At 29.6% G+C, this 14,790-nt stretch overlaps 1 protein-coding gene and 2 long non-coding RNA genes across 4 annotated transcripts in view; 1 reads left to right on the top strand and 2 right to left on the bottom strand.

Moving 5' to 3' along the window:
* The window catches only part of LOC105833730, a 36,777-nt gene extending 24,084 nt beyond the window's left edge, over positions 1–12,693 (top strand). For both annotated transcript variants that reach the window (XM_036292933.1, XM_036292932.1), the window contains exons 9-13: positions 6,646–6,734; positions 6,801–6,937; positions 7,011–7,058; positions 9,615–10,166; positions 12,303–12,693. In XM_036292933.1, coding sequence (XP_036148826.1) covers positions 6,646–6,734; positions 6,801–6,937; positions 7,011–7,058; positions 9,615–10,166; positions 12,303–12,532 — 1,056 coding nt within the window. In that variant the 3' untranslated portion in view covers positions 12,533–12,693. The remainder of the gene's footprint in view (positions 1–6,645; positions 6,735–6,800; positions 6,938–7,010; positions 7,059–9,614; positions 10,167–12,302) is intronic.
* On the bottom strand, positions 4,561–6,639 carry LOC118647661. Its single transcript, XR_004964828.1, has 2 exons — positions 5,717–6,639; positions 4,561–5,476 (listed from the first exon to the last, which is right to left on the bottom strand). It is a non-coding gene; the product is annotated as an uncharacterized LOC118647661 (long non-coding RNA).
* LOC114254242 lies at positions 7,492–9,012 on the bottom strand. The gene is made up of 2 exons (XR_003625602.2): positions 8,484–9,012; positions 7,492–8,418 (listed from the first exon to the last, which is right to left on the bottom strand). It is a non-coding gene; the product is annotated as an uncharacterized LOC114254242 (long non-coding RNA).
* Positions 12,694–14,790: the final 2,097 nt, after the last annotated feature.

Raw genomic sequence — 14,790 nt, forward strand, 5'->3', positions numbered from 1 at the left:
CGTATATAAACGATAAGCTGTCTTTTCAGTTCGTAGTTGCTAATGTGAACAAGTATATTGGATGGTGTATTGTCACAAGTATTGTTTTTTCGTGAACATGTAAGTATCTGCTTTTAATTTATTACTTTTTACTCTCTTGTTTTTTTTACTTTAATAATATTGAAATTATAAAAATACGTCAAAATAGGTATGCAACATAATTACTATATATGACATACTATGATAAATGCCACTTATGTAGTTATATGGATAAACAGAATATGATCAAATAGATTAGCAAGAATTTTAAATTGCCATATAAATGTATCTGATATAGTATATGTATGGATAAAGATTATTCTGTCATTATCATTATTGATGCATACCTTGTCGTATTCATCATTTTTTGTCACAATAAATTATCTATCTATCTATTCTGTCATTATCATTCATTTTTTGTCACCTTTCATATTATTCTTCGATTTTGTTTCTAAAAAAATTATTTTTTAGAGCAATTTTCATAATAAATGTTGTAATTGATGTTGTGATTGATTTAACAAATTTTTTGTAATTATCTGTTAGCATAACTATTTTGTTTACAAAATTACTTTTTATTTATTTTAAATTTTAAAATATTTATTTTAATCTCCTGTACTGTTTGTAATATCTCCATAATTATTATTCGATTTTGATGGCTTAATTCATTTTAACTTATTATTTTTTTTATTAAGAGAGTTAGAGACGACATAACTATCATAAAAAGACAATTTTATTAATTATGAAGTGTTGTTTTTTATATATATATATAATAAAAGATTGAGATATATGTTTTATTTTAATATTTCAGAATGCTGCAATTTAATCCATATAATATGTTATTTTTACTCGCTATGACTTTCAATGGTTTGGATTATTCGAATATCCCGAATATATAACTTTGCAGGAAAGACGAGTGAATGTAAAAATCGAATGTATGCTATTAGAAATAAAAAATGAAGAATAATTTCAATTAGAAGAGGAAAAAACTTTAAATTTTTATGATGAGTATAAAATCCCAAAAGCAAAAAAAGTTGATTTATTAGAGGCGAATGAAGAAGAAACTTATTTTCCAGAAGAAGTTATTTGTGATTCAGTTGAAGAAACAATATTAACTGATTATAAGAGGCAAGCTGTGGAATACTGGTAAAGTGTTAAGACAAAACTAAAATCGCTTCAAAGAGTTAAGCAAAAATTTAGAAAAGTTACATTGATACGACAATTACGACGATGGAAAAACTATTTCATCCAAGGTGATAGTAGGCCAGAAAAATAAAAAATTTCTAAATACACATTAGATTATTTTAATGAAGCACTTGAAAGAAAAATTATCAATCATGACATTGACATCGCTCAATGGGCTTTTCGAGCACAAAATGAAGAAAATGTGGCAGGATTCAAAGCTTCAAAAAAATGAGTACAAAGATTTTAAAAAACAATATTGTGTCTAAAAAAATAACAGTTTATTACAAAAGGTCTCTATTATCAAAACCTGATTTAGAAACTAAATGCAATACATTTATTACAAATGTAAAATATATTAATCAATTTGGTGTGGAAAATATTTATAATTCGGATCAGAGTGAATTTCAGTTGGAATTTCATTCTAGTCGTACTTCAGCTCCAAAAGGTTTTAAAAACGTAAAATGTGTAGTACAGTCTATATCAGCAGCCACGCATAGCTATACAATTTAACCGACTATTTCGGCTGATGATAGATTATTATCACCTCTTTTCATAGTATTAAAAGAAATTACAGGAACATTTAGTCTGAGAGTACAAGAAACACGCAATGCGTTTGCAAGTATTTTTTCCAAATATCTGAAACATTAGTATTGTTGTTAGATTCGTGGAGTGGACATTGTCCTAACATAGTTTTAGAAACTAAACCAAAATCTGCAACAGATATTGTTTTTCTAACTATTCCGGCCGGTACAATGGGAAAAATACAGCCATTAGACATACGGATTTTGATTGTGGAAGAATTTTATTAAATACTTTTCTGACACTATTATGTTAATAGATCTGGCTTTAGATCTTCATAATAGAAATATCTTGAAATTACAGTCATTACCACACCATCATTTCTTGTCGCTCAGGTTTCAAAATATATTTAAATATGCGTAGATTAAAAGTGGATACGTAGAGAATGCATACGATGAATACTTGCGGGCTATACCGATAGAATTTAAAACACTAGTAGATTTTTGTTTTAAAAAAATTCTGAAGGAAAATGCGATTTTTGTAACGAATTAGCCATTATAACATGTTTTTGGTGTAGAAAATTGCTTTGTATAACACATTTTTTTCATGAACATTATTTTTGTAATGAATATGTGCTATAAATATAAGACATTTGTAAACAAATTCTGTATTGATTTCTTTAAAAAAGATAGGTTTTTAGATTAGTAACATTGGTAAGATTTTAGCAGTTTTCCTTACCCATGCAATAAATATTGGTATTCTTTTATTTCCGCCTAATAAAAATTTTAATTTCTATAAAATTATGTTTGTAACAATTATTTCAATCCCTTCTTTTTTTTTCCTTTATTTTTTCTTTTATTTTTACTTTATAATATTTTTTAATTAATATTTCAAATTCATTAAATTATATAATTATATTATCTTTATTATCAGAGTGTGCTATGTGCATATAATGTAAATAATATAATTATGCAAATAGTTATTGCAGTTCATATTTTATACTTTTCTCTTGATATTATATATTTTGTTATATTGTATTTGCAGTTTTAAATATTACAAAAATATTTTGCTTTATATTAATCTATATTCGCATTTGTAACAATGAAAATGTACGTACGCACATACGTATATATATGCTACTTTTGTTATATATATGCATTTATACTTTATATCGTGTAATACGTTGGGTATTATGTAATTAAGATTAATCCGTTTTTATGTCCTAATATAAAAATACGCAGGAGAGGCAGTTATTGAATGTGACGCGTTTAAAGAAATAACGCAACTTCTAGCGCGGCGGCTATAGCACGAGATTATCATCTCGTTTTGCCAATAATTGAAAATGATGGAATCTATATATTATTATATATGGATGGATTCGGCTTTTAATGCTCTTTAATTTTGTCCTTACCAAATTTTCAAAATGTTCAAAAAAGGGGTGAGGGTGGGCTAAATTAAAAAGTTTGAAATTTTTGAAAAATTTAAATGTACTATTGTAAAGAGTATAAAATGCCATGAAATTTGTATAAAACATTTTTTTATGAACTTTATATTTTCAAAGATATTCGTCAAAAACGAAAAAATGCGTCATATTCCAGGGGTGGTTTCAACCCCTAAACGTCGAGATACGCATAAAAAGAAATATGAGTCTATTCTTCTATGTTTTACAACATATCCAAAGTTCATTAAAATTGGTGAGGGACAGTTCTATCCGTTCTCTTGTTAGCCGGAATGTATTAATTAAACAAAGTTATTATACGGAATCGTTTAAAGTTTGTATGAAAAGTTATGAAGTTTGATTAAAAAGGTTTGTGAGTGATCCAAATGCATTTTATTTAATTCGTGGAAATTATCCGAAAGTTACCGACAATATATAACAGCATGAGCATGCGCAGCAGTCACATTTGCATGCTCTTTAGCTGTAGACGCATGCTCCGTAGGCACAAGTATGCAAAAAGTGCGCGAAATTCAAATGTGCAAGTATTTAATGAGAATCTAGAGCATCTCGTTTTGTGTGGAAAGTCGCAAACCTATGTGGTGCAGAAAATGCTTTGCACGCGCATACACACACACACACACACACACGCGCGCGCGCGCGCGAAGGTGCAAGGGGTGGCTTTTGGCCCCCCTCCCGCACCTACCCTGTCCAAGTCGCTAACTCATGTACACTGTATTGGAAATCTGCAAATACATATGAACTTTACATTGTAATGCACATGGGTTAGCTACTTGGACGGGGTGGGTGCGGGAGGGGAGTCAAAGGCCCCCCTTGCATCCCCGTGTGTGCGTGCGTGCGTGCGCGTGCGCGTATGTGCGAAGCATTATCTGCACCACATAGGTTTGTAACTCCGTAAAACGAGATGCTGGTAAGAATACGTATTATACATATATAAACATTTGAAATTTGTGTGGATTTTTTGCATGGATTGTGCTAGACAGAGCATGCGTTTGTGACCAAGAAGCATGAGGATGTGACTGCTGCGCATGCTCATACTGTTACATATTGTCGGTAAATTTCGGCTAACTTCCACGAATTAAATAAAATGTATTTGGATCACAAACCTTTTTAATCAAACTTCATAACTTTTCATAAATACTTTTCATACAAACTTCAAACAATTCCGTATAATAATTTTGTTCAATTAATATATTCCAGCTAAGTGTCGGATGAAAAAATAATTAATTATTTACAAATAAACGAATGACTCAAACCTTGTTAATCGCACTTCAAATCTCTTCATACGAAATACAAACGATTACACATAGCATTTATTTAAAAAAAACATTCACTTCCGGTTAAGTGTGAATGAATGGCGGTTAACACGATTTCATAATTGTTCCACACTTCAATACTTTATTCTCTGTAGTCGTACATTTATGTTGGTATCACGCCGCGTTACAATTATCACTCTGGGTCGGGTCATGTTACAGGCGAAGCATCGGGCGAGTATGTTAACCCTAGAACGGTATATTTATATTTTTCGATCTCAAAAGTTTTACTATGTTAAGAATGTACCCCATTCGTTCCAAAACGTGCTGCATGGAACAAATAAAATTAATGTTGTGCTATATGAATTTCTTCATCTTTTTATGACGAAGATGATGGTGTAATCTGCAATAATATTAATTATCTTCTAACACGTGAAACATTAATTTAAACAAAATAAGGTTAAAAAAAATCGCAAAATTCTTATTGAAAATTTATCGTATTTTCGTAAATTTTTAACAGATTTCAAAAGCCGAACAGTTTTGGAAAGGTAAAAAATAGATCTAGAATTGGGATAAAATGGACTTTAGGTATGTTTAAATAGTATAACTATTTTGATGGATAAAAGTTGTAAAAAGCGATATGTTGAAGAGAAATAAGAAATGAATAAAAACAATAAATTTTTTATTTTGGTATAAAATTGTAAAAAATGTTTCTTTTTTAAATATAGAATATGTTTTTAAATTAAAAATTTTAAAATATTTTATGACTTTAAGCGACGCTTGCCACTTTGTATTATCCGATGGTTTTCACACACAGGAATGTTGTATCAATCTTTCTACAGCGAGTGCCCGTCCGAACGAAATGTAAACATGTAGAGTCTAAGCGGCGATTATTTGTAAAAGTAATTGTAATATTGGCTGACATATCTTGCGGCGTTGACATCGACTCAGATCTAACGGCATCGGTATCAGCTATAGATCTTGCGGCGTCGGCATCGACCACAGATTTTGTAGTATCTTAGATTGGGGAACAAAGACGCGGTTTGTCCTTTAAAGAGATATAAACATGAAAAACTGTTTTGTACACGGAGAAAATTTTATTGTAAAAATTACTACGATAAATAGTAAGCGCGGACCGAGTAAGGAATTATGAAAATTTTTACTTATGTTTTTATTAAATTACTATAGTATTTATGGTATAATTTTCTGAAATTTCTTATTTTTGATGACTACTATCATACCGAGTAATTTTTACTATAAAATCTCCGGTATCCAAACAAATACATACACAAACATTAGATTGGGGTATAAGCGTACCCTATTTTTACTTTATATTCATACTGCTCGGAAGTTAATAACGTTTTGATGCCAGCTAGTCTTTCTTGATTCTTAAGACTTTAAATTATAATAAATTAAGGTCGGTGTCCCGAGTCGATCCCTTCATCTATTAAATTAGGAGATAAAATCAAATTCGCGTTGGGCAACAAAATTACTTTGATAAGTCATTCTAGGGTTAATTGCACGTATTTCGTTTCTCTCTGGTTGTCTCCGCTGGTTTTATTGGCGGAAGGTTTTAATAGGCGCTGGTCTGCAAGCGTAGCATTATTGCCACATCAAATGTGTGCGTCAGTGGCCATGCGCATTTGTTATTTCTGCGAAATGTCGCATTATTGTAATTTTAAAAGGAGGTTGCTTTTGCTAGGTGTTGCATTTTTGCACCGTCTTAAAGAAGGTTACTTCCGAGTGTTTTGTCATTCGGAAGCATTTGCGGAAGTTACCATTTCATTATCTTTGTGAATCTGTATTGAATTAGGAGGGTGAATCACAAGGCTTCAAAGTCTGCAGTTTCAGCATTAGACGATTTTTTCGAAAGATATCTCAGGACTTCTTGCGAAACACTGACAGATTTTTAAAATTTGTAGTGATATTTCGTAGTTGTAGTCGTAGCTACAACAATACGTTTAAAGGAAATGTGTTTTTCACCAAACAATATTTCTCAAAATTATTGTTATAATTAATGTGAATACTTTATACTTTAATAAAAACTTGCAAGTCTCTTACCTTTAATTTGTTCTGTCTTTTAAAGTTTAAACTTAAACTTAAAAAGTGTCAGATAATTGAGTTATTATTTTTTGACACTAAAAGCGGGAATACCCTCTTAACATGTTAATTATGTCAAGTAACAATTTTTAATAATAGTTAAAATATTGTTTGCAGAGGAGATCTCATCAGTTTACAGGTCTTATAAATGCAATTATAAAACTATTGTGTAATGTGCAGCAGAAAGTTGGTTATTGTGACAAAGGGTACATCAATATTATCATGTTTGTTTTAATATCTATAAATTTTATATAAATTTGATTTTTTTTCAGATTAGAATATATTTGTCTTATATTCAAAGAACTCGTATTTTCAAGACCATTGTCACTTTGCTACGTTTCGTTAGCAAATTTTGTAATGGTTTTCAGTAAATGCAATATATTTGTATCAAAACTGTGTACAAGTTCGCGTAAGTATATCGAATACATTTAACAAACAGGTTTGTCTTTTTTTAGATACTAATTATAACTTTATTTTAATAGAACTAATGACGATAAAAAGATGGAAAGGAGTTTTACATTTTACACCAGGTACATTATGCCATTTTGAAATAATTTGAAAATTAGAGTGTAGTAGCTAGTTAAAAAGTTAAAAATTAAATAATAAAATTAAAAAGCTAACAACCTTTAATTTAATTTATATCTTTAATTTGATCCGTGGAACTCTATTAACTCAATTAAAGTTATATGAATTAATTTTTAATTTAAATTAGTTATTTAAAAAAACAAAATTTTGTTTTAACTTTCTTTAAATATTTACTTATTGAATGAAAAAAAAGTAAATAAAGAAATACATTTCCATTAAAAAAATTTTTCTTTATACATTTATAATACAAATAAAATAAAATAATTTGACGATCCATATTGTAGTTATTTTGTTATGTATAGTAATTTATTTTGTAAAAATGCGATATTTTATTTAATATATATAACATATTTTTCAAAGTTTTTAATTTAACGTAAGTTTATTTAATTTTACATTTTTAACTTGTGCAACCTTAATTTTTGAGTAAATCAATTCTTTGACCAATAAATGTTTTAAACATATTAAAGAACTAAATTGTCTATACGGTTTGCATCAGATCTTAGTGATAAATATAATTTTTTTATTTAATATTTTCAGCTGAAAAATAATATTTATCATTAAAATCTGATGCAGACCATATAGGCAATTTACTTCACTGCTTAACTTTTAGTTCATGCTTTTATTTTCATTTAATTTTATAAATTATTAACTTAATTTAGTTAAAAATAACATTAAGTTATTCAATCTTGCTGAAAATTTTTTTTCTCCAGAGGACCCCAATTGCCTACAAATTGATTACTAATAAACTGTTTGCCAGCAAATCTTTTGCGCACAAAACTTTTTGCCTACAAATCAATTGTTTACAAATCAATTGCCTATAAGCTTTTTTGCGCAAGAATAAAAAAGAGATGACGTTCGCACACCCGAATTTTTGCACACAAGCTCTATTGCACACATGGTACTATTGATCGATTATCTACAAGATCGATTATCTACAAGCTCTTTTGTGCATAAATAAAAATTGAGAGACGATGTACATTTGCGCATAAGTTTTATTGCACACATGATTATTGCTGGTGAGAAAACTAATCAACTTTTTCTTATAATAAAACCTTTGCAAATTCTCGTTTCTCGTCAAATTCACAATGTATAGGATCCGATGGCTATGAGAAACTCGTTGCGTGCAATGATTAAAATTCTTCAGTAAGGTGTAGTTATTATTTACACTAATCTTTATTCCGTACGTTTCGGCTCTCCTTTGAGTCATCCTCAGCGTGTATCAGAGTTTACATGTGTGTAGCTTCTATATGTTCACGTACAATGTCCATGTGACAATACTGGTGGACTTCCTTATTTGATGACTGTCTATAATTATTATAATATTTTACATTGCTAAAATTATCCTTTAAGTTATTATGTAAATAACTCACCAAATGAACAAGTGTACAGATTCCGTTACTTAAATTTGAACGTGTGTGTGAGCGAAATAAGATTACTGTTGTTCAGATGTCTTTCAAACGTATAATGGTAAGTCATTCTCGAAACATTCATTTACAATCTATTGTGTTCCTAAATCAAGCCGGCTATAACCTTCTTTTCTATTTAAATTTTCTACCAATCATAACTCTTATAGTCTGTACTTTTTTACTTCAGAACTGATGCTTCCACTCTTTTTTTTTTAAATTATTGCAATTTATGTAGAACAGAAATGTATGCTTCTTACAAAAATTTCGTATCAGTTTGTACATTCAGACTGTTTTTCTGTAGTTTAATGTGTGCCATCTCCGATATTAGTCGTTTATATAAGTGTTGTTCCCTGTCAAGAATGTTCACATTTTCCGAATCAAAATCGTGATTGTATGTTATTCTATGCGTCGTTATGACCGATTGTGTGGAAGTGTTTCTCCTGATATGGTTTCGATGTTCTTTGATGCGTGTTTGTAACTGTCTCTTTTCAAAGGTTTGTCTTACATAATTCGCTTCGCAATCCTTACAAGATAACTTATAAACTACGTTTTTTATGGATGATTTCGGAAGAGTATCCTTGTGTATCTTGATAAAGCTATTTAATTTGTTAAGGCTAAAATATGACATTTTTACTTTTACGTCTTTCTTATAAATTAACTATTTTTATAAATAATTATTTACCTTTTTCTTATAAATTAATCGGCGGTCTCGTATAGTTAGTTTCTAAAATATATTTAAATGAAATTTGATGTTCCACATGATTTTTCGACTTTCCACCGATTAATTTATAAAGAAAAGTTGGTCAGTATCCTTACTTGTACAACATATCAAGCTCAAGGTCATCAAAGATGTGTCTCCTAATGAAAATAAATACCAGCAATAATATGGTGTGCAATGGAGCTTGTGTGCAAATGTACATCGTCTCTTACTATTTTATTTATAGGCAAACGAGCTTGTAGGCAATTTATTTGTAGACAAAAAATTTTGTGCGCAAAAGATTTATTGTCAATTAATTTGTAAACAATTGGTGCCCTCCCGTTTTTTCAATATATTTTATTTTTTAAAATTAGTGTTTATGAATTTCTGTGTTTCAGATGCTTGTGTTTTACAAATTCTTATGGCACAAATGGAGCATTTTTGTCCAGATTTTGTCACTATAATAAACATGACATATGCATTGATATCACCAGTATGGCATGTCTTACAGAGAAATAATTTATTAAGAAACGAAAGTTTGGAATCCTGTAATTGTTATACTAAATTATTACGATTTATAATTAACATGTTAAAAAAATGTTCCGAAAAAAATTTGGAAATAATCAATAATGCTGAGTTGCAAGATTTATTTTATGCTTCTAAAAGATGTTACATTTTGAAAAGAATTAATGCATGCCAGATGAAACATAGTAAGCAAAATGTGGAGAAGCATCTGGCACAGACATATTCGGAAAAGTTAGATCATAATTTTTGGTGTGATATCAAAAAAACTCAATACAAAGTATTGAGACAGGGCATAAGATTTTTGTGCCATCTCGCGATTTGTGATCCTGATTTCGTTATTCGATCGTCTGACATTGAAGATTCATTTCATTTATTTATACGAAACATTGCTCTTTTTGACGATTTGGTACTTCATGAAAATGAACGTAAATATTAAATCCTGTGTATTTAACATAGAAAAATTGCAGAAACATTGATGAAACATTTCAATGCAATACATAAAATCATTGCTGTAATGTGTAATGTTGTAATATAGAAAAGATGAAGGGGTTAAACTATACCATTATTTATATACTATTTTATTTTATTTAAATAACTCAGTAAATATTTATGTGACAATTCTTATTGGTACAAGTTTGTTATTCATAGAGTTCTACTTATTATGTTATAAGGAGCAGTTCTTCGGATGTGTGTACACACACACACACGCACGCACGCACGCACGCACGCACGCACGCACACACAATCTCACCCACTGACCCAGCCACCCCCCCCCCCCACACACACACACACAGACTCACACACACACACACACACACACACACACACACACACACACACACACAGGGTGTCAAAAAATATGTGGGTCAACTCGTAAGAAGGTGGGGAAATTTGTAAAAGGGTAGAAGAGATGAACACAAAATTCCAATATTGTCTTGGGTTAGGTCCACCAATAATCGAGATATTAACGTATGAAATCTGCAAATAATCTAATTAATTTCTATCGTAATTGTGAACAGTAAATTAATGAAAGCTCATACATTCACGATAGATTTTTTTTTCTGTGTTATGGTTCGAACGGATCGAGCTCTTCCCTCGGCGCGCTCTCATTCGCATAATTTGAAAAATTAATACCTCGATTATTGGTAGACCTAATCCAAGACTTACTTGTTAATCCAAGACAATATTGAACTTTTATGTTTATCTCGATCCCTTCTACCTTTTTACGAGCGTTGTGTGTGTGTGTGCGTGCGTGCGTGCGTGCGTGCGTGCGTGCGTGCGTGCGTGCGTGCGTGCGTGCGTTACACTGGCGCAAAAAACGAGACAAAAATTTTGACCCGAATTTTTAGGCAATCTTCAAAGTGATGCAACTTTGTGAAAAGTCATCCAAATTACATGTACTTTTTTTTAAATTAAAGGGCAAAGACTTTACTTTGAGAATCTCTAGACGAAAGTTGATTTTTTAAGTGCGAACCTTTTGTATTGCATAAAAACCAAACATGTTTTTTTGAATTTAAAAAAATAAAAGTTTGTTTTCATTTTTCATAAGTTTCTCGTTAAAATCTTGTTAATATTAATTTAAATTCTTAAAGTTCATTCTTTTGTAAGCAATTAAAAAAAATACATGTCGATGTTTTTTGTTGATTGCACACAAGTTTGAAATTTGCATTGCATTTTAGGGTATTTTAGCAAATAAGTACGGTATTTTTTGAATATCATGAATTACACATTACACACGTATCTTGCACATTGGTACCACAAAAGTATCAATATTTTGTGTATAGAATTACACAAAAGAATTAAAAATATATGTAAAAGTTCTTTGAGTCTTACAACTTTGCGTATTGTAGAAATACTATAAAATTATAACAAACAATATTAAGTATCGTAAAAATATTGTAAAAAATATTATACGCGAAGAGATTATAAAACTTAGCCGCGACAATCGCAAGTAATTCATAAGTAGGCAATATAACTGTACATGTCAAATGTATGCATACGTACATTTTGTATGCACTACGTTTGTCATTTCAAACATCAAACTCAATTACGTTATTTCAGAGGAATATTTAAGCTCTTCAAGATGAAAAATTAATACCCGACTTATTTCTCAAAAAGTCTGTCTAAAGTAAAGAATATTTATAAAACTTTTGGCTACTTCCAATACGAAAATACAGCATGACAATAAAACAAACACTAATAACTAGTGGCTACGTTATAACGTTTAAACAGTATGTAAAAAATTAATTTGAACGGTTAGCCTTGGAAACTCAAAGTCAACACAAAGTATACGAGTTATCGCGAATTCCATAATTCTACATCTAGTCCAACTATCTTTCCTCTATACTCTATATAAATAAAATTTAAATAGTTTTTTTTATAACGCATTTAAAATGCTATAACGTTATTAAAATTATATTACTATTTATATATATCTATATTTCTAAAACACATTGTATTGTAATGTGCAAGATTGCAATGTTCTGCAATGTAGCTGCAAGATTAGTGCCGTATGAATTATATCGGTTTTCATAAAAATAATAGTTGTATTTCTGTTTTAGAGGAGGCATTAGATCGTATAAAAACTACATTTATCATCGACAAAGGTGTACAATGCGAAGATGAGAAACATAAAAACGTACATGTTAATCAATTACATATGACAAATTTTGAAAAGAAAATTTCTGCAACTGAGAAGAATCGCTATATTGGATCTGTTGAAAATTATAGTAGAGTGTATATGGCCATCAAAGCGTTATATAATTCTAAAACAGAATGCAGAGATAATTAAATATATTTGATTTACCAACATTTTTTGTTAGAAGATATCTTTGAATTGGTTTTATAGTATTTAAATTTTTTTTACACAATTAAAAAACAAACATAAAGAGGGCAAAGGAGTTTATGTTAATAATGAAAAATTATGCTAATAAAAACTTCAAATATATGAAATTTTTTTGTTATTTTGATACCTGAAATTGTCCTTGTTCTTTATTTATGCAAGTGTTTTAAAGAGTTATATATTTTCGACGCCAAGAAAATATTAATTTTTCTGAATTATTTGTAAGAAAACAAAATAAATTTACTATTTAGAAACAGATTATATTTTGTTGTCTACGGAATTAAAATTTTTTTATTTTTAATTCAGATCTAAATGTGTTTGTTAACATCATATGTTCCAGAATTCACCAAAAAGTTCATTCTTCACAATATGTATGATTTTAGCCTGTAGAATTATTGAATATGTAAAATTACTATATGTGTATTATAAAATAATTGTGTGACTAGTAACTATATTATTACATTTATAGAAATTTAGCAATGCTACACTATTGAGTCTTTTATAATTCATCTTTGTTTTAAATTGATGTATTGCTACAATTATGTATGTATAATACTGCACCGTGCAATTCAAAAATAATATCCACATTAAAAAGTGCAACATATACAATATAATCTCGAATTATATAAATATAAAAATGTATTATACACTACTCAAAAAAATTATGGCATCACTAAATTTCGGCCAAAAATTGGCAAAATTTGAAAAGTATAACTCAGCGAAAAATTATCGTAGGATCATGAACTTTTTTCCAAATTAAAGCCTGAAATCTCTACTTTAAGAAACTATTGTTCAATTTTAGGTATAATGCATCCCTACCACTGTAAACCTTTAAAATTTGAGGACATGTTTGACATATTGAAAATTGCAAAGTTTGGCGGACTGCACGGATTTCCTAGAATTTTTCTCGCGGTTTCCACTTGCAGAGAAATAAAATTTGAACTTTTCCCTACAATTAAAAAAAAAAAAAGTTTCTGCAGGTCAAAAATGCACTGGTATCTTTGAAACGCCGTAACTTCGCGGAAAAAATTGCAGAAACTTTTTTTTTTTAATTGTAGGGAAAAGTTCAAACTTTATTTTCCTTCAAGTGGAAACCGCGAGAAAAATTCTAGGAAATCCGTGCAATCCGCCAAACTTTGCAATTTTCAATATGTCAAACATGTCCTCAAATTTTAAGGGTTTACAGTGGTAGGGATGCATTATACCTAAAATTGAACAATAGTTTCTTAAAGTAGAGATTTCAGGCTTTAATTTGGAAAAAAGTTCATGATCCTACAATGATTTTTCGCTGAGTTATACTTTTTAAAATTTTGCCAATTTTTGGCCGAAATTTAGTGATGCCATAATTTTTTTGAGTAGTGTGTATATATATATATATACATATAAGATTATATGGATATAAAAATATTACATATATTACATACAATATATTAAAAATATTTTTACATCTCGTGTTTTAAAATATCTGATTACATTTGTACGATAAATCTTATTAATGTATCTTAATGTAATATATTAATCCGGAAAAAATTTTTTTATACACAGGATGTCCCAAAACATGTGAGTCAACGCTCGTAAAAAGGTAGAAGGGATCGAGATGAACATAAAAGTTCAATATTGTCTTGGGTTAGGTCTTGGGTTAGGTCCACCAATAATTGAGGTATTTTCAAATTATGCGAATGAGAGCGTGCCGAGGGAAGAGCTTGATCCGCTCGAGCCATAACACGGAAGAATTAATCTATCATGAATGTATGATGAGCTTTCATTAATTTACTGTTCACAATTACGATAGAAATTAATTAGATTTGCAAATTCCATGCGTTAATATCTCGATTATTAGTGGATCTAACTCAAGACAATATTGGATTTTTATGTTTATCTCGATCCCTTCTACCTTTTTACGAGCGTTTACCCACATGTTTTGGGACACCCTGTATAATAGCACGTATAAATGTACATTAAGATTAAATATTTGACTGATAAATGTTAAACATAACGATAAAGATAAGATTGCCTACTCGGTCTGCAGCAAATCTTGATGTTGAATATAATTTTTTGTAAATTTAATATTTCTAACTCGTATATGAATTGCGCACCGACACTTTTGTCAGTCTTGAAACAGTTACTATAATAAGTTAGATATTGATACTTAGAAGCATTTTTTAAATCTCTCTTCCTCTTCCCGAAAAAAATTGTAAATAATTTAT

This window comes from Monomorium pharaonis, chromosome 10 (assembly GCF_013373865.1).
Source record: "Monomorium pharaonis isolate MP-MQ-018 chromosome 10, ASM1337386v2, whole genome shotgun sequence".
NCBI classification, from domain to species: domain Eukaryota; kingdom Metazoa; phylum Arthropoda; class Insecta; order Hymenoptera; family Formicidae; genus Monomorium; species Monomorium pharaonis.